This window comes from Patella vulgata, chromosome 6 (genome assembly GCF_932274485.2).
Source record: "Patella vulgata chromosome 6, xgPatVulg1.2, whole genome shotgun sequence".
Classification (NCBI taxonomy): domain Eukaryota; kingdom Metazoa; phylum Mollusca; class Gastropoda; family Patellidae; genus Patella; species Patella vulgata.
In genome coordinates, this window is record NC_065884.2 from 50160305 (window position 1) to 50184893 (window position 24589).

The 24589-nt window shown below is 34.5% G+C and overlaps 1 protein-coding gene across 1 annotated transcript; it reads left to right on the forward strand.

Annotated features, from left to right (window-relative positions):
* Positions 1-205: 205 nt before the first annotated feature.
* On the forward strand, positions 206-17237 carry LOC126823622 (spermidine synthase). Its single transcript, XM_050552570.2, has 8 exons — positions 206-709; positions 7229-7349; positions 8028-8120; positions 8531-8684; positions 12926-13009; positions 13916-14061; positions 14270-14395; positions 15148-17237. The coding sequence occupies exons 1-8, from the start codon at positions 573-575 to the stop codon at positions 15172-15174; spliced, it is 888 nt and encodes a 295-aa protein (XP_050408527.1). The 5' UTR covers positions 206-572; the 3' UTR covers positions 15175-17237.
* The last annotated feature ends 7352 nt before the right edge of the window (positions 17238-24589 follow it).

The window sequence follows — 24589 nt, forward strand, 5'->3', positions numbered from 1 at the left end:
AATAACAGAAAATAGCATAAACTCCAGGAGTTTTACTTAAGAAATTTGTCTATTACACAATGCAATCTGTTCTGGTTCAGCAGATAATCAAATTTATTAAAAAGCTAAATCTTTAGGAATAACAAAGGTGGACAACCAAGTCTTAAATTAAGAGACTAGAGTTGTCTCCTGTGGTATGCGATCACGTGACTGGGGAATTCTTTTTGTTACTATTTATAGTGGCAGTGGCAACGAGCACATGTTTTCGGGAAACTTGACCGGTTGTCTGATAAAATAAGGCCTATATTCATTAAATTTAGTATCGACAACCATCGTAATTCATGGTGCGAAGTTTGTCTGCGTTTAATACCCCTGGTGTTCTTCGCTTTTTGTCTATTCATTGTCGATCAGGTGTCAGTTAGCGCCATAAATTCTGAAATTCATATCAAATTCATTGATCGAAATCAAATTACTGAAGAGTCCACACTGATCATATCATCCTCAACCTATATCGCAGTTAGTGTAATACAGTCAACCGTTCATTATCATTGATTCGGGTAAACTTTGCACGTAAAGCAAGAACAGGGGCAATCATGGCTTCATCGAAGATTGACGGAAAATGGTTTCGAGAAATAGACGATGGCTGGAAAGGTTACAGCGTTTCATTGGAAATAGAGGAAGTTTTGTACCACGAAAAGTCAGATTTTCAAGATATTTTGGTCTTTAAGAGGTGATTATATAAATACTACTTTTAATTTCGGCATGACATGTATGTAGACATTGACTGGTTCATAATAAGAATTGATTTCAGGTGATTTTGATAATTTCCTAGACAACCTTTCTAGTTCTAACCTAACTATATTATATAATGTAAACTTACTATAAAATCTACTTCTAGACAGAATTATTCTGCCTATAAACCAATATTATGTTAGGAGGGTTTTTTTGGTTGGTTTTATGCCGACTTTAAAATACTAGATCTAAAATCAGTGTAAAAAGAAAAGAAAACAAATAGTGTGAGGTTATTTGTATAAATTCCTATATATAATCATGCATGTTAAAATCCAGACTAAAATATTATGCCTCTAACATTTCACCATCAATATTTCGCGTGATTTTGATTCCCGGCCCTGTTGTACTACGTGGCAAGGAATAGGGCAGCCTGTTCAACTCGTGGGTTTTATCCCATTGCTAAAGACCCCTACGCGCAAGCAAATTATTGAAATAAAATTGAACCATATGTTTGTCCCAAAATGACCTAGTTTGTGTCAAGTGGAGATTACACTGATTAAACCCCATTCTTTCACCACAAAAATTGATTGTAAAGATGGGTTCCCAGAAAAGTATTTATCGGGTGGTTATTTCCAATAAAAGTAGGCCCCTATGGTAATTTTGGTATATATGGAAAGTAGAGATATCCAATCTTACTAGAAAAATACTGGATTCCCCGAAAAACACTCATGGAGCATATACAGGACAAAAATGTAAGGGTTCCCCTAATCAACAGCCCTGACGATTAGGAATTTCTGCACGCGTGATGTCAAAGATCACACGCAAACATTGAGCGCTTGATGTACAAGTTGATAAACTTTATGAAGAGTTAGACGTACAAAACTTGCTGAGATAAAAACTACGGAAAAAGACGCTGGTAGTGGATAATCCGAGAATTTAATTAGGATTCGATATTTATAATAAATAGTAAGCGATTAAAGACAACATCGTCTTATGTTTGCAATGAATTCTCCTCTGACTTCTATGCGAGGTAAGTCCCGTGACGTAAACATGACCTGGTTTGATCGAATTTTTATAGCAGGACATTCCTTCGCAATTACAATGTTTGAGAAGGATTTGAAGCAAAGTTATGACAAATTAATTAGTTTGAATATGTTTTTAGTCCATTTATAACATTAAATCACCCAGTTTGTACGCGGGAACCCATCTTTAAAGGCAGAATATTTTAGTCTGGGTTTTAGGCAGCAGTTAACTTATTAATTAGTTAACATATGAATGAGATTAACGTGTTAACAGAAATGAATTAACGTTTTACACTTTGTGATGGAATATTGGGCTGGAAAATAATACATGTATACAGTCCAGTGAAAGGGCCGAATTGATAACATTTGTAAGTCAGAGGCCACATTGCCACTGAGTCGACTGACGCTTTAGTTACGTCTGCCGGATCGCACATCTTTGGTCGAAATAACTTGGTCTCCAGTCTCCCACTTAGAATCAAGGTTCAAGGTCGAAGGCACCAAATTTGATTTTTTTAAAAACGTTTTCCTCTCAAAATGCCACCTATATCCTAGATTTGGAGTCCAGTAAAAAAATGGGTTGAATATGAAAATGGCAATGATTTAGGAGCTTTGATACTGTAATTAACCCATACTAATATGTTAACTTAAAAATTTTAACGCGTAAACCAGTTAAAGGAAATTTTAACTTCCTCTCAGCCCTGGGCAGCATAAGTTGGTTGAGTTAAAATTTCAATAATTAGATAAATCTATAGGTAGTTACACTTTGAATGTGATCAGTACATGTTTTCAAAATTAAATGGCGTCTCTATTACAGATTTTGTTTTCACAGGGAATATATACAAAACCAGATTGTGCTGATTCATGATATATTCAGTGTCATATTGCCATAGTTACTTTAGTAAGGGATATTCAAATCGCTTCGCTCTCAAAGCGATATGAATATCAGTTACTAAAGTAACTAATATTGCCATAGCCTTTGGCTTTATGTAGTATGTACAAGTACTTACATTCATACAAGAAGTGGCACTTAAAATTTGTTTCATTATACATCTTTTCATTACATTATTACAATTCAATTAATTGTTGAAATGTTGACACACTTTGCTTACAATTCACAGATTTTTATATTCATCTGACCTGAATAACAACTAACACTGACATTATCTCAACACATCTATCCTGTTGTGTTTTCATGAGAATTATTTGATTGACATTCAAATGAAATGCATCTCCATGCTGGATACTGGTTAAATTCATATTAGATTATTTTCGGATGGAAACAATTATCCCCATGGCCTCTAAGCTCAAATGTAATTTTGATTAAAATGACTTTTCAAATGTAATCATAACCAATGTTTGGTTTCACACCTCTAGATTAAAATGTATATATTCCATATAATCTTCTGCTACATCTATCTGATTGATTGAGAGTTAATTAATACAAACCTTTGATTACAGTCTACATCAATTCAGAAATCCACTTTTTCTCAAAAGTACCCCAAATAAAAAAAAATGATAAAATTGAAAGTTTTGTTTAAACACCCAGAATTCAACGTGGTTGGTATTATGTCACCACCATGTCCCGTCCATTTGGTGTGTACATGTAGCTTTGGGGTCATGTACGAACCCTGTCGATATTCAGCAAAAAACGCCCAGATTTCAGTGTTGTTGGTATTATATCACCACCATGTCTGTCCATTTAGTGTGTACATGTAGCTTTCGATATTCAGCAAAAAACGTGTTATGGCGATATATAGTCTTGGAAGATTTTTTTTCAAATTTAGTGTGAAGAATTGCAGTTGTGAGATGATGAACCCATTCAGCTTTCCACAAGCTTTTGAACAAATTTGGTGTGAAGCATTGATGTTATAAGGATACAAACGTTATTGATATTCAAGGTTCCGCTACCTTACGTTACAGAGCTACACCACACCTTTTATGAAAACCTTGTTAACAAATTAAAATCTGCAGAGTATAAGACAAAGTGTTTACATTCTCAGTAAATAGTATTAACTTAGAACGTTAGAACCCAAAATGTATAATTTAGAATGAAGTCATGGCTATGTAGATTCTAATCTTGTGCTCTTGGCCTGCGATATCACCACGGTAGAAGCACTCTAGGTACACCTGCTATATGAATGAAAAGAATCACTCTCTTTATCTTATTTAAAAATCCCTCAGCTTCTGCAAACTGATAGAGCTATTTTAGGAGAGCAGTTTTTTTTAGCTTTTGCAAATTGAGAAAAAAATAAATGAATTTAAAAAAAATTGTATGCAGTTTTGTTATCTTATTATATAGGAGTATTATGACATGCTAGATATTATGCAGCGTGTGCTAGATAACGTTCTAGTGCTTACACTGGGTAGAACGTAATACTTGATATTTCACTGTGAGTACAATGGTTAAAGTACAGTTAAAGTAGCTAAGTCTTTAACTCAGTATCATCCAAAACCTTCGACATTGAAAACGCGAATTATTTGTCAATTTTAATCAACATTGGTGTTGTGATCTTACCGGGAAAAGATGGGCTTCTGATATCCAATATTTAAGACAAAATAAACATTTTACCATTGGTACACAAATCGTGTACCATAATGCCTTTCAGCGCAATTTGTAACAAGCGACACGATGCATGAGGTTAGACATATTCCACAAGTCATATCACACGGTGACCCCATATTCTTAAATGGAGAGCATGCACAATAAATACTATCGGTATAGACTGGAATAACCAGTCGTTAGAGATTGCCATCCGATTGAGACTTCTGGCATATTTCACCGAACATAACTGCTTCAAAATTAGAGTAAAACGGAAACGATTGAATGTAAATCAGTTTATTTACATTCATATTACATTATTATATACGTTGCGACCCATTTGTGTCAATTTGTAGGTCCCAAATATTAGCGATTTAGCTCCTTTAAAGTAAAGTCGTCGGTCGCATATAAAACTAGTTAAAGAAAAAAGTTCCAGTTTTCCTACATGCCCACATTAAAATGTGGTTGTATTTTGTTGTTGCCCCAGCTGGTCCGTCATCAACAATTACTGTTAAACGCACTGGCTTAAGTTAATATCTGACTTGAAATTTATACACAGTGTATATGTTGATGAGAAGCCTATTGATTTTCAACAATCTCCATTAATTGATTCACAGAAAGCACTTAAAGCCAATAGAAAAAAAGAATTCCCGGTAACTACTTCATGGATTGTTAATCTTTCAAGATCAGTTTTTAATCTCTGTGAATGCTGTCATTATTTACAAAAAATAAATATATGCAACAACCTTTGTGGACAGTCCACATGTTTAAGCATTATATATATTGAATAGTCACGATGTAAATTATACAAAAAGACCACGTAACCTTATAGTATAGATTGCATTAGCACTTTTATTTAACACCAAAGTTGGTCAGTAAATGGTTGGTTTTAATTCATTTATACCATTACATCAGGAATGTTCAAATTAGATTGTATCCACCATCTTGGACAAATCTGCCTATTCACTGTTAAGATACACTTATTAGTTTAAGATTTATTACAAGTGTACACATAAAAGTCTATAATAGTTTTGACGAAGATGAGCAGATGTCTTGGAAATTCTGCTTGGCTCATTTCTTAGATTTTTGATAATTACCAGTAGGTAGGTTAGTCTAATATTAGCTTGAATTTGATATTGCATGAAATTAATTACATAGTTTCTTTTTGAAAGCAATATGAAAACAGTAATGTCACTTTAAGGAGACCTATTTGTATTGTGGTAAGTACATGTATGGAGGTCAGGGTGATCCTGTAGCTGTTGGGCTCATTTTTTAGTCGACAAAGTTCAGAGAAAAATATCTAAATAACACTAAGCTAAAACCTTTTTGGTGTCCTTCAACAGACACTGGGAAATGCACATGAAATTTTAGCCAGATTTTGTAGATGCATTGTTTTTTTTAAATTTGTCCTTTTTATGTCTGTAAAAAAAAGTTCTAATTTTTAGAGTATACAGTAATAGTACGGTAACTAAATAATTATGGCACTTTCAGTGTAATGGAAATTGATTACATTGCTAAAAATTAGAAAGTAATTGTAATGATTACACTTAAAAGTTAAATGGTAATGTGCATATAATCCGTGACATTATAAAGGCATAACTTGCTTCATGTTTTAAAAAAAAAATGGCCTTTTTAATGTCTGTAAAAAAAGTTGTTACCGTTTATAAAGTAATGAATAATGGTAATTAATTACTTTCAATGTAATGGTAAATAATTAAATTGCTAAACATGAGAAAGTAATTGTAATGATTACATGCAGGTATTATTATCCCTGTCAAAAGCACTGTCAGAAGCTAAAAATGAATTGTTACTTTCAACCACAAATACACAGCATGAATATCAGAAAATGATGTTGCTAAAATGATCACCACAGCATGTCCTGCTGTTTTTGTCACAAACCAGGTCATTTCGGGACCAAAATATGGTACAATTTTATTATAATAATTTACTTGCACTTAGGGGTCTTGATCAGTGTAAGAAAAACCAGAGGACCTGGAGAAAATCGATATATAAATCGCACGTTACACCATTTTATTGCTTTCATGTTTGCTGTGACATATTCAAGCCATCATTGAAAAGAAAGCGCCAGGAACATCTTCATCTAAAGTTTTATCTTCCATCACTTATATCTTCCTAAAAAAAATTGAAAACCCAGGTTGGTGTGTTACTCTGAATAGACGCATTGCATAAAACTTGCTAAATGTTTTTATTGTATATTTGTGACCACATCTCCAACTTTACCTGAGCAATAAGGCTCCTTCCCAAACACACGGAAGACCCATCAGTACTGATATGGCACGCCAATGTCTCACCAGAGAGAACATCCATTGCCGTAGACCTTACCGTGGACCGATCCTCAACCCTCGCCATGGCCGTGAACGTCTTCCAGCATGACACACTGCCAGAGTTACTCTGGACTTTTTACAGCAGAACGGTGTCAACATTATGCACTTGTCAGCCCTTAGTCCGGACTTAAACCCGATTGAACATCTTTGGGATGAAATTCAGAGGAGACTTAGTAACGTTGTACCGAGACCAAACACAGCCTATGGATTGCTCCAGGCTTTTCTGAGAGTGTGGTTCCAGGTGCCAATGGCGTTCATCAATCGTCTGGTCCACTCCATGACTCCATGTACAGACACTGCGCTGCTGTTATTGACACTTGCAGTGGACACACCAAATACTGATGTATAGACTGTGTACAGACTCTAAACCTTCTCGTAATGTCTTGGAATTTTGATGAATTAATCACTAATGTGTCAACATACTGTTCACAAAAAATTGCTTTGATCCATTTAGTAAGTCATTTTCTAGAATGATTTGATTAAAGTGCCTCTCTAATTTTGAAATCATAATGACAGTTTTTTTGCTGTTTAGTATAGTTATGACTTCCAACTGCATTCCAAGGGCCTTAATGATCACTGCAGATTGTGAAAAATACTATTGTTTATTTCAGTACAACGTTTGGTAATGTACTTGTATTAGATGGAGTATATCAGTGTACAGAGAGGGATGAGTTTTCTTATCAAGAGATGATTGCACATCTTCCTCTTAATAGTCATCCTAATCCAACAAAGGTAGGTCAAAAACACACATTTTTACTTGAAAATTTACCAGTTATTTTATGCATAAAATGATAAAATGTGCTGGGTTGTCTTTACTTTATTTCATTTTGATTCGATTCATCTGTAAACATTTCATGAAACTACTATAAGATAGTATATTTATTTTTAATTTTTCAAGCAACTTTGATGTTTATTGTAACAAAATAGTGCCTTTTGTTGTGACTTTACAGCAAAGCTCTTATTTATCTGATATTTAATAAAGTACACATTATAGCAAAACGTTTATTTATCTGATATTTAATAAAGTACATTATAGCAAAACTTTTATATTATATTAAGTACATTGTATTATATTGTATTAAGTACATTATAACAATGTACATTATACATGCTATTTAATAAAGTTCATTATTTCGAAACTCTTATTTATTTGATATTTAATAAAGCACATATATAGTGCAATTCTTCTTTATCTGATATTTAATATTCAGCACATTATAGTGAAACTTTTAATTATCTGATATTCAATAAAGTACATTAATGTGAAAGTCTTATTTATTTTATAAAGCACATTATAGCGAAACTCTTATTTATCTGATATTTAATAAAGAACATTATTTGATATTTTTGTACTAATAAATTGAAGGGTTTTGCTATAAGGTTTTTGATATTGGTTAAATGTTATTTCAGGTTTTAGTGGTAGGAGGGGGTGATGGTGGAGTAGTAAGAGAAGTATTAAAATATGCCAGTGTTGAACAAGTTGTGTTATGTGAAATAGATCAGGTACAGTAAATTATTATTACCAATAAAATTAGTGTACTGAATTTGTAGTTGATGACAGGTAATGGTTACAAACTATGTTTGATTGTAACAGCAGTTAATTTTTTATGTGTCACAACAATATTGAACTGTATGCAGATGTTGTTAGATATCATGTTTTATGCAGACTGGTTATATTGGCCTATTTGACAAATAAACAAGCCTGATTAAAAGTCAGATATAGCATTTACGGCCACAATCATCAGATGTTAAAAGCATTTTCTAGCCATTTGAATTTTATACTAGTTTCTATAGATTTCACTACACCATTTTTATTACCATCTGGCAAAGATGTCCAAAATGTGACTTTAGCTACTTAGTACTTATGCCAATATGGTATAGAAAAATATGAATATTATTTGCTATTATTACAGAAAGTGATAGATGTAAGTAAGAAATATCTACCTGGCATGGCATCATGTTTATCTGATCCAAGAGTGTTAGTTCATGTAGGTGATGGTGTTAAATATATGGAGGAGAACACACAATCATTTGATGTCATTATAACAGATGCACCTGATCCAATTGGTAAATATAATATTTCTTCTGAAATTGAAATTTGTTTTTATTTTAGTTAAAATAGGAATTTATTGCAATACAATATGATACTTATTGCAATACAATATGATACGGAAACACCTATTGCCTAGAAATGAAACATTCACCAGTAACTTTGATGTTTGGCGGAAATATAAAATATCACAATATTACTGTTTTTAGTCCAACTGTCCAATGACCCAAATGGTTTATGTCTTACCATCATTGACTCTTTTAACTTTTTGCCATTTCGACTTTATTGGCCTTCTTGGAATGGGAGAGTAGTATGTGAAAGGGACAAATTATGACACTCTTGCATAATAAAAACTAGACATTTTTTCTCAAAGAATATATTGATAGTCTGTACCAAGCGACCATACCAATCAAGGACTAAGCCCACTTGGCCTCTTGTTTAATGTCAGACATATTCTCAAACATATTAGATGTTACTTTGGCCAGCTCTACTGTTAATGTTCACAAACTAATACACTTATTTGTCTTTTTGTAAATGTTGACTTTTTGTTTTAATTAGATTGTAGAATCCAGGGCTCTAACCATGTTTTGTTACTATGGACCATAATTCGTGAAAGTTGAATTTCAAAAAATAGTTGTACATGTAGTTTCTAGTTTATTTTTTACTACTACTTTCAGTCGTTAGTTTATAACTGTTATTTTAGCTTATATTATGTATAAAGAATATAAGAACTACTCATGTGTGAATAAAGGGGGGATATATCGAGCTTACATCAATTGTTCATATTGATATAGTCCACTGATTTTCAATAGACTTCAACTGGGTATTTTTTAACCTACAACAACTGCAATATTGGCCAGAAATGAGCATGCATTCATAAAATAGAACAGGTCTATCTGTCTGGATATTACAGATAATCTGATATTATTCAGATGTAATGCTATATTCAGATATAATGCAATATTTGGTTAAACAGAATCTTTGGAAACCTGCATAGTATTCCATATTTGACTGAATAATGTAACCTACTCACAAAAATATCATACTCCAGTCACCGTGACTTAAATCATATTGATATCATAGTGTGTTGTAAACCGACTGATTGTACTTTTACTGATATTCAAGAGCTCATGGGGGGTTGGATGGCCGAATGGTTAGCATGTGCGCGCTGTATCATACGGTCTGTCAATGGGTCAACTGGCGGGGTTTTGATTCCCCGGTTGTATGTGCCAAGGAGTAGGGCCACCTGTCCAACATCGTAGGTTTTCTTTGGGTCCTCAGGTTTCCTCCCACTGCCAAAGATCCCTACGCGCAAGCGAATTATTAAAATTAATAATTGAACCATGTGTTAGTCCCAAAATGACCTAGCTCATGGGTCATGGGTGCTTTTTGGGTTGAATACAGTAGGGTATTATAGAATTCACACAAGAAATCCTAATTTTCTACCAGACATATTAGCAGACAACAAAACTAAATCAAAGGTGAAGAAAATAGCATCACATCAAAGTATCAAAGCCATTTGGAGCCAGCACATTTTGGAATTGAATATCTGATACTAAACAAATTGTTATTTTGATGTGCTCACATTAATTGAAGACTTAGTTGTTACTCAAACCTGTCCGTTCACACTTGATAGGTAATCTCTATAAAAACTGACTATGATGGATATGTTTTAAATGCTTATGACCCATCATAGTCTGAATAAAATGTTTACATTTCAAATCAACCCCCTAGGCAGAGGTAACCCTGCCTATCACACTTTCATTTTAATAAACTAACACATACTTATGGAAAACGGCTACTACCATATCTATGCAATATTTCAAAGTGTATTATCATAACATTATACTGCAATACTGGACAGAGTAATTTACTATTATTACACATAATTGTGCAATACTCTTCATAATGGGCTGGTGGAGTTGGATGGCTGAATGGTTAGCACGTCCACGCTGTATCATAAAGTCTGTCATTGAGTCAACGGAGACCAGTGTCCCAAGCAGTATTATACGATGTCTGGATAAAACCAGACTTTTATTTTATAAAAATAACGTGCAGTTGAAATGTACCTTCCGTTATCAAGTACAGCACTTCTGTTCCCTTTAAATAGAAATATTGCAAGTTAATACAACATTGATGTTAATCTGAGAGAATTTTCTGTTGTAGTGAAGACAATTACACCTCCTCACCTCCCCATTGTGAACTTAACTAGGTCGTTTGTTGGAAATGTGGCGGATAACAACTACTGTCCCAATACTAAAACATTCTACAATACAAAAATGGTCTACTCTAATTTACTTTGTGAACTCAACTAGGTCGCTTCTGGGAGATGTGACGGATAACAGCCACTGAAAATCATTGTCCCGATACTAAATATTTCTACAATACCCAAAATTTCAAACTCTAATTTACTTGGATGTCTGTTTACACGGACCCGCTTTTCTCCCTGCTTTCACCCTACTCATGACCCCTTTGAACCCCAGGTTGGGAAACACGGTTCTCAAACACAATGTCATGTTTTTGTAATCTACCCCCTTTTGTTAATGATAAGCAAAAACTCTTTAATCAATGATTATATGAAATCAGTGATTTAAATGTTTGGTTTACAATCAAATTTTAAAACTTAATCTTAATGGCTGAAGAAGAGAAATTCTAGTCTAAGATTAGCTAATCTGACTTTTGAGAATGCCATACTAAGTCAATTACTAATCTCTAATTAGCTAGTTACCGATTAGACCTAATCACAGAGTATTTTAGACACTGTTTGAAAATATGGGCCTGAAAGATTAATTTTAATAAGTAGAGATTTTAAAAGATAACATAACGTATGTATCAATAAGTCATCAAAACTAAACAAAATTGGATTTCCATTAGTCAAAGACCACTCTACTTCATGCTATTGACCTATTTACACAGCAATGCTTAGAGACTATATCGGATATCCTATCTATGTTTTTTGCTGAAAACATATCTTAAGATATTTCATAAGAAATACATTTTTAGTAAATCCATAAGAGTAATTAACTATAATTGAACATATCTTTAACACAGTGGTTGAGGATTATGTCACTACTTGAATAAGTCATTACTTATCATTAAAGATACATTATGGGAGATTAGATAACGAGTTGGCAGTTCTCACTATAATAGTTAAAAACTAGATAATGTAAAGGCAATTTGCTGAAAATTTCAGTCAAATTGATCCACTATGAACCGAGAAATAAGCGATCGAAAGTTCCACATAGCCTCGGTCATCATTACTAAAGTCGGTACGACAAAAATCATAGTCTCGATTATTGATTTAATCGTTAAATCGAGAAGGAAAGTTATGCAGCAAATTCCAACAATTATCGCAGCCTAGCGTTAACATCGAGAGTTGATTATGGTCTGGATACGTTAATTAATGTCTAATTAATAGTTTATATAACATTTCAGGCCTAAAGAAAGACCTACAATAGGCAAATTTAGCTCTTGCATAATGTATGTTTAAGTGTAAATTTAATCAATATCTGTGCTGTAATTTAAGCAAATTAATAGTTACTCTTTATTTTTGTCCCCCGCCATTAGAAGAAAGCAGGGGACTATTAAAATGGTTTCGTCCATCTGTCTGTCTGTCTGTCTATCCGTCACACTTTTTGGGACACAATAACTCTCCTAACTGATCTAGAATGTTCAAACTTGGTGTAGGTGTTCATTAAGTCGACGCCTTGGTGGAGTTTGAAGATGATCATTTTCTGCTTTTTTTCTGATTAAGTGAGCGTGATCAAACTTTTTGTATAGTTTCATTACATCAGTACCTTGACTAAGTTCAATAATGGGCATTTTCTGCTCAGGGTAAGCAGAATGATAAGCAATTTGATTGTTCGAGTCTTTAGAACACAATAACTCTCCTTCTAATTGTTCACACTTGGTGTAGGTGTTTATTAGGTGAATGCCTTTATGGAGTTCAAAGATGAGAATTTTCTACTTAGGGTAAGCAGAGAAAAGCAATTTGATGTTTAAACTTGATGTTCATTAGCTGAATGTCTTGACTGAGTTCAATGATTAACATTTTCAGCTAAAGCTAAGCAGAGCTAAGCAATTTGTTTGACCAAGATTCTATCTGATAGAGAGTGGTGAAACTTAGTGTATAGTTTTTAATCAGTTTGATTGCTCGATACTTTTGAAAAAAGATAAACATGCAATTAATTAATATGTGTCATCTATTTATTTCGGGATTTTGGTGGGGGACATCAGCCTGACTGTTGGCTTGTTGCAGGTGCCGCTGAAGGATTGTATACAAAAGATTATTATGAAGGTTTGAAACGAGCATTGAAGCCTAAAGGAATAATCAGTTGTCAAGGTGAGTAATTGACTACTACAGTCTTTACCACAGGCACTTGAAGGGATTAAAATAAAACTTCTTAATACTGCTTATATACTATAATATATAGTCAAGCAGTAGTAAGAAGTTTTATTTTAATCCCTTCAAGTGCCTGTGGTCTTTACATCTCGGGGACTACAAACCCAATATTACTTGAACACAGAAGTTACAATCATACCATGCTAATACCGGTATATCAAGCCATCAGTTGCCAGTAAAAGTGGATGGGTGTATATATTTCTTCCTCTGGCATTTTTTGTGTTCCAAAATTGATCCCACCTGTTTATTGTACGAGTACAGACAGCTTCCTTATTACATCTAGATTATCAAGAATCAGTTCAATAACCCTAATCCTAACTTAAATTCCAAAGAAACACTTAAGTGTGAAGAGCTTAGACAGCAAAACAAAAAATCCAGAATATTGACATGTTCCAACCACCTTTCTGAATAAAGAGTAACATAGCCTACATGAGCATTTTTCAAATTTTTAACTCCCAGAAGCAATTATCTTATTGACCGACTGAAAGTAGCTGGAGCATTAACCGAGGACTAACTTGCCAATACCCTTTTGATAAGTCTATTTGCGACAGATATCGATGCCCACGATTGTCCATTCTTGCAAACAAATCTTCTGGATTAGGAATCAGTTCAGAATCAAAGACAGTTATACGGTTTAAAGAACACACAATTAATGCAGAAATTTTTGTTATTAAGTCAGTGCTTTTTTTTTTGCTCTAATTTATGTCACTATTCCTCTATATTGTTTTGTACAACTTATTATTCTGTATTTCAAGAGTTGCTCCCCTTTTTCCTTTCTAATTAGAATCCACAATAAAACCAACCGAGTCAAGCAATATATAATTTAAAATTTTATATTTGTTTCAGGAGAGACACTATGGTTTGATTTAAATTTAATTAAGAAGATATTGACATATTGTAAGGGGGTGTTTCCTGTTGTAGCCTATGCATCTGGTTATACACCAACATATGCAGGCGGTCACATGGGCTTTTTCTTATGTAGTAATGATTCGGTAAGTAATTGGTTTGGTACTAACTTGGTAGTTGACGTAAGGACACATCATTCAAAAAAAATCATGTGAGATTCCAATGTTTTCGAAAAACCATGCAGTATTTTGTTTTATAAAATACCAGGTAGGCCTAATACTCAGATTAATAATTGTTACTGTGCGATAAAATTACCCAAATTACTTGCAAATTCCATTTTCTTTTATTTTTCAGTCTATTAATTTGAAAGAACCTGTACGAAATTATAATAGTAAAGAATTAGACGACATGAGTATGAAATACTACAGTCCTGATGTACATAGAGCATGTTTCAATGTACTACCTTACTTTGCCAGAAAGGTAAATGTTTTCTACTTATCTATATATGCATAAAAGATTTACTATTTTGTGTATGATTGTCTTGTGATAAGCCTGTAAATGGTTTATGATGTTATTGAATTAATGATATCTGTTTTATGTCATATATAACCATTTGGAGTAAACCCACATTTAAAATGTCAGTGTGAACATTTTTTTTTTTATTATTCACTGATATTTTGGCAGAATGTCAGTGAAACTTTCATTGATAACTATTAATTAAACAGTTGCAAGTGGCAGTAACTCGTCGATCATACAGTATAAACAACGTCGCACAATTCTCTTATTTGGGTCAAGTTAAAATGTTCCTACGATGGGAAGTACAATTAATACCATAGTGAATATTTTGAAAGCAACTACATCTATATCTGATATCTTAATATAGATTTCCGGTGTGGTTTCCCCTCGTCAGTGATGCAGGACGGAGGGCCTGACAAGGACAGCTGTCCAGTCGCCCGGATGGGACAGAAAACCGAGGTCCCGTGTACATATTGGCGTGCACATAAAAGATCCCTTGGCAGTTGGAATTCCATATAAGAGTAGGCCGTAGCGCCGCTGCCCGGGCAAAATTTCCCTCATAGCACACTGTATGGAGTATGCCCATCTTCATTAGCCCAGTTTAGGAGCAGAACAGTAGGACGTTAAACCCCATTTCATTTCTTAATATAGGTAAAGAGTAGAATGGATTGTTACAGTACATAGATCTATATTTTCTATATTTTTTTATTTTTCAGGCTCTAAAAGAAGTCTTAGACACGTGAACACCATGTATTGTTATTAGATCTATGTTATTGTTATAAGATATGGTGTTCTATGCTTATTGTTATAATATATGGTTTAATCCACATAATTGTTATATAAAATATGGTAATATTATTATGTTCAGTGGTTAAGTTAAATGTCTGTGTTATAATATAAGATATGGTCATTTGTTCTATGGTTTAGATTAAATCCATGATTATGCTAAAATATAAGATATGCTAAATTAATGTGTTCTGTTATATAATGAGTGTTCTACACAGTTCATGTGTTAATTAATGTGATGTAATAATATATATTATATATAATAATGATAATTTTATTAAACCTATCCACCTCACTTATATACAGCTTTACTTTTTACACATATATACTAGAGATCTTTTGCTTTAGGGGGGGTAGATGGCTGAATGGTTAGCGTGCGCGCGCTGTATCATAATGTCTGTCATTGAGTCAACTGGCGTGGTTTCGAATCCCTGGTTGTACGTGACAAGGAGTATGGTCGCCTGTCCAACCTCGTGGGTTTTCTCCGGGTCCTCCGGTTTCCTCCCACTGCTAAAGACCCCTATGCGCAAGCGAATTATTGAATGAAATTAAACCATATGTTAGTCCCGAAATGACCTAGTTTGTGTCGAGTGGACGTTAAACCCCATCTCTCTCTCTCTCTCTCTCTCTTTTGCTTTAGCTTTCTCCACACTATCAAATAAGGTATTTTCCCCAAGTCTTTAAATTTCAACTCAGGTGTGTGTATGTAATGTGTTTATTTAACTTTTAATCATTTGGATGATATAATTAATTATAATACCATGTTGTGCTATCCTCAAAATGAAATAGTGTATCTTCACAGTGACCCCTAATACATAAGTTTGCTAGATTGCAGTATCCAGTTTGGCTAATACAATACCTGAATTTTGTGAAGATGATAATGTGGCATAATCAACAGCATTATATTGGAATCAAGTTATGTTTAATACAGGTTTTAAAACTTAAATTACATTACATGAAATTAATGTACTGTTTATTGTTGACGGATTGTTTTTAATCAGCTTGCGATGGGTGATCTCTTCCTTCAATTATAGTATTACGTCTTAACTGTGATCCCCAATGTTGACTGTTACTGTTGAATTTTGTGTAAGATAATAACATTCCTTTAATCAAGCTACTTTAAATAAATAATGTTGATACTTCATTTTAAGAAATCCTCCCAAGTATTTTTTTATGTCGTTTTATAACTACATGCATGCAAATTAGTAACGTTTTTGTTAAAAATAAAACTGTTCTGTTATTAGTTTTCATTCCAACACCTTTCTTAGTGTATTCAGCTGCAGCCAGATATACACAGACTACGAAGCATATGAAGCATATGCGCATGGCTTTGTTTATAAACTGTAAACGACAGTCACATCAGGCATGTTAATTTGTCAATTTAATGTGATGTTGTTCTATCTGGTCATCATTCTGGAAACAGTTTTAATTGTAGATAATGAATACAATTTAAAGAATCTGCAACAGTAATGGTGTAAGAAAATGGCCAACATTTGCCATGTGACTGCTGTTCTCTTGTTTTGAAGTTCTGGCGAATATAATTATGTGCATTTCATTGTACATTGCCTTTAATCGTTAACTTTTTTTTTGTATAAGATTTAATAGATTACATTATTGCCAAGAAAATCCTGTTAATCCAAAAACACACCTGTTTGCTTTAATGTTATGATATATATATCTTTCATATTTTCTTATAACTCATAATATTAAACTCAAATTAATAAACTTTAAAATACAGATGTGATGTCATCCTTTGATGTTGTTGTTCCATTGTTTCAAATAATGGTACGGGCAATGTGCCAAGCGTACATAATTTATACTAGTCGCAATATTGGACCTGCGTGACGTATTTCATTGAAATGCACGTGGTGGGTAGTGTCTGTATTTTAAGTTGTTTAATGGTCTTGTGCAAGACATGCCATCAATGATACGAGTATTTTCCTGTATATGACGACCAGAAATAAAGGCATTTTGATTTTGATATATTAAGTACTGAAGAAAGGGCTTTAATCTTAATGATAAAATTTTACTTTTGCTAATTTCACATCTACATTTATAAGTGTGATTGGGCGCCAGTTAGATAGAAGTGATATATCTTTGCTGGGATAAGTTTAATAATCGATTGTCTTTGTGACTGTGATAATTGCTTATGTTCAAAACTATAGTTAAGCGAATTTAATACTAATGTATTAATATGAGGCCTGTATTCACCGAAAAATTCAATATTCAGCCTGGGGTTTTATTATTTTTAAATAGTTTTAAAGGGACTATCCCGATTTGAACAGTCTCAAAAATAAAAGTCGGAGTACGTATGAAATTTAAGTGCCAAAATATAGAGGTTTATACAATGAATGACCCATGAGCTGTACTTGATAACGAAAGGTAAATTTTTATAAAATAAAAGTCTGGTTTTATCCAGACACCGCATAATACAGCTTGGGACACCGGTCTCCATTGCCAGATGAAGACTGACAGGTTTAATTTTTTTGAAAACGTATCACATATATTGAGTTAGTTTCTCGACCCTAAAGTAAAGGATTTTAAGGGATTTAACACAAAATTAAGCAGTTTTATTCTCCAAAATATTTATCGGGATTGGCCCTTTAATGCTTCCAAACATTTTATGTTCACAATCTGGCTTTGATTTTCATCTAATTTATGGAAATACTGTTTTCTCAGAAATATTTTATCCCCGAGGCTTGATTTGTTATGAGTAGTATCCCAGTAAAGATGTGAATAATAGTTATATAAATATCCTTTGATATTATCTATTTGAATTTTCTTTAATGTAGAGTGTCGTCTGTATAGGTAAAATGTGCTTAGAAATCGATTTTTGTTGCACCCCACCTGGGTCTAAAAAAATGTTGCCATTTTCTTATAATACAAGGTTTCTAGTGATGGAAAATCCATATTCCCACCTTCAGATATTGCCAGTTTTTAAAATATTACCCATTTACCCTGGGCGTCGGTCAATTTATCATGCTTGTCTAACATTACTTTGACGTCGTGATTTTGGATGATGCAGGTGAATGATTTTTTTCGTGTGTACTGCCAAAATGCATAGCAACAATTGAAAAAAAAATTATGGAAATATCTCAATTTGTATTTGCACAGGATCAATAATAAGCGCCCACAAAGCAGTCATGTTGCACATCGTAGCATGGTTTTGTCTATTTATGAAAATACAGCGTCATTGTATTGATATTGAATTTAATTTATTATCAGAAATCATACATAAATTTGATAATTGCATAGACATATTTGATTTCAACCAAAAAAACAATGCATAAACATGATATTTCAAATATATAATGATGTTGATATTTTATTTTGTTTCTCTAAACTTAAGGATAATTTTGTATTTCACAGATTTTCTACTGTTTTATGTATTTCAGGAATGTGTTTTCATAAAAGATGATATTTGAAAATGGTGTGATAGTCATGTGTGCAGAATTTCTTGGAAGATATTTGTCAATAAATATTTGAGCTGAGGAAGATCATTGAACACAAAAATGAAAAAAAGTACACTGTTATATTTATACGCCGTAATTCGCCTTGGTAATTTAGAGGGGGTTTATTGTCCATTGGAACACACTTTTCGACCAATCAGAATCGAAAAAATTTCGAAATATTATATGTTAACTCCCCTTTATATGTATCTTCTCTTGATCCCACTATCAACACTCCGTCTAAGCTTGTAGAAACATTTTATGGTGTTCTATTTCGGGCACTTCCCTTGAAAAAAGTGACGCGCGACGCAAAATTCGAGTCGTGCGTCGCCTTTATCATTGTTAAGCTATAGAGAAAAAAAGCGACTCAATACAAACCTTATGATCTAAAGCTCAAACGTTAGACCATTCAGCCACCCAAGCCTTAGCAGACGGATGAATCTAGTGGACCCAATGAAATATCTTGATGTTGGGCAGGCAGCCCTAGTATCCTACTCATTGTCGAAACCACGTGATATAATAAAATTAGCCGTATGATCTAAAGCGAAAACGTTAGACCACTCGACCATGCCCAAACTTCTACAGAAATGTCAGTCCCCTATAATCCCCAAATTTAATACTAAATATCTCATTATAGCCGTCATGCTTACATTTGTCTATTTTCCCCTTTTTTTCAAAACGCCTCTTTGACAGTACAAATAATAAGACGTATTTTCTTAAATATCAAAGGAATTTTATCAGTGAATCATCATAATGTGGATGAAAGTAAAATTAATATTTGTTAATTTAATTCGACATTAAAATATAATTCACACTCAATGTATAGTGTAAGCACTTACGAAAGGTTTTTAAAAAATCTTATTAGATACGACTATTTAAAGGGACAATAACACTCTTGCTGGCTTGAAAGCTCCAGAAAATAAATAATATCTCTATCTAAGTACTAGATGTTTAAGTGTCCTACATGTTGTGTAAATTATCCATTACATCCTATTTTACTTGTCCAGAGAGAGGGTTAGAAAATATTTTTAAATCGAAGTTTCATTCGAAAAGGTTTACGTTAGACGTTTCAAACCATTATGTTGAATATTTCAAAATTTTTAAATAAGGTGTGTTAAGATGAAATTTGTATCATCAATTAATTGAAATATTCTAAAATAATACAATTTCACTTGTTGACCAGAATAAAGATTGGGACATATTATTCAGTTACAACAAGAGTGGTATTGAGCCTTTAATAGACCTTTTAGAGGCCTGTATAAGAAACGATGTATATACGGGTTAGTTATTTTGCACGTGGACAAATTATGTTTTATAACGAAAGATTAGTTTACTTCATTGACGCTTTTCGTGTTTATTGAGGGGCGTCTTTAATTGCACTTAATCTGAACAAACTGCTTCTTGGTTTTCATGTACCAATTTCTATTAATAAAAAAGTTTAATTAACTGTTGGATTAAATACCCGTGTTATAACCCTTCACCCGTGTGAATCGTGTCAGTGGTCATTCGAAATGGATTTAAAATCTTTTGTTACGCACGGCGCTCGAAACTATGGTGGCTGATTGGTATCATGTCGTGGTGTCGCCCTTCATAAGGCGACAACCTGACATCACATTTCAAACTGACAATACAACATTTTCACCCGACAACACGACATTAAAAATGTAATGTCGCGTAAAAAATGTCGTATTGTCGGCTTAAAATGTCGGGTTTTCGTGGTGTCGTGATGTCGGGTTATCGGCCATTTTCCTTTCAATACTGTGATTATGTACACTGATCCTGTTGTTGGTCAAGAAAGTTCCCCGGGATTTTGCAGCGCGATTTCTCCATGTCGGTTGCAGGACAAAGGGCCTGGCAAAGAACAGTGTCTAGTATTGCAGATGTGACCCAAAAAAAACCCCTAAAACAACCAAGCTACTGTGTACACATTGGCGTGTACATACAAGAATCCTTCTCAGTTGAAATTCGATGAAGAAATGCCACAGTCTATTGAAAATTTCCAGAGAAGTAGGAAAATGAAATGAAATGAAATGGGTTTAACGTCAAACTGTTCTGCTTCGGGAGCCACAGTGGCTAAGTGAGTAAGACCCTGACTCGCTAGCCTGGAGGTCGTGGGTTCGCTCCCGGTGTTGGCTGAGAAAGTTCATCGAGATTCTCCGGCGTGGTGCAGGGAGGAGGGCCTATCAAGGAGGTCCCTTGTATACATTGGTATGCACGTAAAAGATCCCTTGGCTGTTGGGATTCGATTTAAGAATAGGCCGTAGCGCCACTGTTCCGGCGAAATGTCCCTCATAACACACTGTATGGCGTAAACCCTTCTTCATTAGCCCAGTCGGAGCAAAACAGTAGCCTAGGTGTTAAACTCCATTTCATTTCATTTCGTTCTTTTGAAGACGGACATACGGTATACAGTGTACTATGAGGGAAACTTTGCCCGGATAGCGGCGCTACGGCCTACTCTTATATTGAATTCCAACTGTCAGGGGGTCTTTTACGGGCACACCAATATGTAAATGGGACCTCGTTTTTCGTCCCATCCGAACGACCATACGTTATCCCTTGTCAGAACCTCCATCATGCACGACTGCCAAGGAGGAATCACTCCGGAAATGGGGTTTAATGTCCCACTTTTCTGGTAGTCACGCTGACTCAGTGAGTCAGACGTTGGCTCGCTAACGTTGCGGTCTCGAGTTTGATCACTGTGTTGGCCGAGAAAGCACATCGGGAATTTTCCGTCGTGATTCCTCTTTACAGTGGTACGGGACGGAAGGCCTGGCAGGGGATAACGTATTGTCTTTTGGGTGGGACAAAAAAATCGAGGGTTTCGTGTACATATTAGTGAGCACGTAAGACTCCCTGACAGTTGAAGGCTTGAAAAATAATAATAATCTCAACAGAAACAATAATAATCTTAACAGAAACAAAAAGCTTTCATATGTAATAAGCTTTCATGTAATAATAATAACCTTAACAAAAACAACAAGCTTTCATAGTTCAGGGTCTTACTCACTTAGCCACTGTGGCACTGCAAAATCCCCGGGAACTTTCTTGACCAACACCAGGATCAGTGTACATAATCATAGTATTGAGAGGAAAGTGGCCGATAACCCAACATTACGACACCACGACATTTTAACCCGACAATACGACATTTTACGGGACATTGCGACATTTGTAATGTTGCGGTGTCGAGTGAAAATGTCGTATTGTCGGGTTAAAATGTCGTGGTGTCGGGTTAAAATGTCGTCTTATGAAGGGGGACACCACGACATCACGACATGATACCAATCAGTCACCATACGAAACCATTATGTCCACGGAGTCGAGTACTGATTTTAAGATATTCATTGTGTATTGGATATTTACAGTAAGATAACATCAATATTGTTTGAAATGGAAATAAATATCGAATTCTAATTCGTGTTTTTAATTTAGAAGATTATGGACAATACTGAGTTAAAAGCTTAGTGTAGCACCACGGGCCTTTCTGTCTGACGTGGAGAGCGGGAATGCCAGACCAGTCGCCACATCCTACGTACGACCCATGCATCTTTTCTTACTGCATATTTCTGTAGCCTTGTGATCGTCTAGAATTTGTCTCTAGCTGTCTTTACTTCTGCTTCACATTGTGTATTTACTTCTACAGTTTTCTTAAGACGTTTGTCTTACCAGGAATAACAATGCAACAGTTCGCTTCTACATTTTATATAGCATAGCCGAATACATGTATACAAGCACAGATTACAATACAAGCTAAAATCATTTCTCCACCTAGCCAGCCAAGCGGCTGTCTAGGAACTCATATGGAACCTCTCTGGAATCTAATGGAAGTCTGACTTAAAAGTTTACTATGATTTCCTTTATAGAGCTCATGCATATCACGCACAGCAGAGCGTGTTCATGGCCCTGAACTTGTGTAATTTCTGATATGATTGTTAAGCCAAGTGGTGTTTTATTGACACATGTTTTGGGTACATAACTCTTTTTATGTGTCAACTGTCAATTACAGACTAAGTTGACTTTAGTACAATTCTACATATATGTGAATATGTTTGAAACTATTAATTTGCCAAATATATTTATTAATGTAATATATACTGCCAACATTAATTTCAAGAGCAAAAATTCTAGCAATATTATTACATTAGCTCCTTTCAATTACAATGCCCCGAGGACAAAGGTAACTTTAAGCATTGCCGCTCGCGGTACAACATTGGAATTTCCAAGCAGATTTCCTAATCTGATGAAAACACAGGTCGTAAGTATAAAAAAACGAAACGAAATATAGACTTGCATTAGATTCCCGTTATGATGACCCAGTGCTACTGTCTTTGATTCTTCCGAAAATATATTTTTGTCTTTAACCCACAGATTCAAGGTTTTTCTTCTGGACTTTCTTGCCTTTGCTTGTCTCGAGAATTTTACTTTAATGCTGCACACCTGCAGTTTGCATCCAATGTTCTTGGTTTACCATGAAATAATACGGACTTGACACGGATCCTTAACGTGGACCGATCCAGCGCGTTTGTCACACCAGAACAACTAAAAATAAAACTGGAACGGGGTTTAACGTCCTAGGTTTCTCACCTCCTGGGCTAATGAAGATTGTCACACTTCGTTCTGTGTGCTATGCGGGGTGTGTTACCCGGATAGCTGAGTTTCCACCCACTATTCACCTAATTTCAACTGCCACTAGCCCTTTTACGTGCACTTAAAGGTGTTCGCAAGTGGACCCCTGTATTTTTGTAACATTTTCAGCCTGGAACACACGCAAGCTTAATCCGACCCTAAACTTTGGCCATGGTCTGTAACTCTTCCGTTTCGCGAATACACCAACACAACACGAATACTGACTTTAATCCTTTAATTGTTTTATATCAATTTCTTATGTCATCTTTAATTGCTATCTTGAGTTTTAAATAAAAGATCGTACCTTGCTCAGATCTGTTAAGGCTGCCTTACTTATCGGACCAGCCAGTGTCCTAAGACGTATTATTTTTACACATGTGTCTGTATTACAGAATTGAACACATATTAAAAATTTGTTTAACATAAAATCTATTAAAAAATTGTGCCAGTAGGCTAGGTCATTAAGATGAATAGCGACCGTAACTTTGACATAAACCCATTTTTTAATAATGTACATACATGTATATCTATATACTAAACCACTCACTCATCCCCTTTATTATGGATCATTGATCGCCTGATGTCCATTTCTATCATAATTTATCATTAAAAAATTCCTTTGATTTACTAAAATGACCTAATACATCACTTCATTGTTCGCGTGAACTTGAACGGATTGAACCAAACGCTAACCTTGTGTTTATCATTGTACCATCTCTGAAATAATTGCTGTTCAAAACATACTCATGGGTGTCCACATTTAATGTCTATCAAGATTTACTGTCCCATTTCTGCTGTAGAATTTCAATTAGCGGGACTTTAAAGACTTGAAAGGGCTTTCATAAAGATTATGTGATAACTTGATGTTTCTGGGGTCATGTGAAAAAATGAACGGAGGGCGTTGTGCCCCTAACACAATGTTTACTTGTGGAAATATTTTACAGGATGTTAATCCCAACTGCTAATAGATTCTTATACACATGAACTCCGATGACATCATAAGCTTTACCGGTGCCAGATCTACCACGGCACAAAAAGTGTAGCTGAAACGGTTCATTTTGTGATCAGAGAATTAAAAATAATATTTTAATATCAGGAGATAAAAATTAGTATATTTTTAATTATACACAGTGCTATTATTTCCGACGACCTTCCCAGACGGACGGGCGAAACCTACTTTAAATACGTTAAAACCAGTTTTGAAAACCGTTTGGGCCAGCATACCTTTTGTCTTTTCATCTTTTATCGTGAAACAAGGCAGTGCAGCTTTACGGTTATGTTAATGTTCAAATAT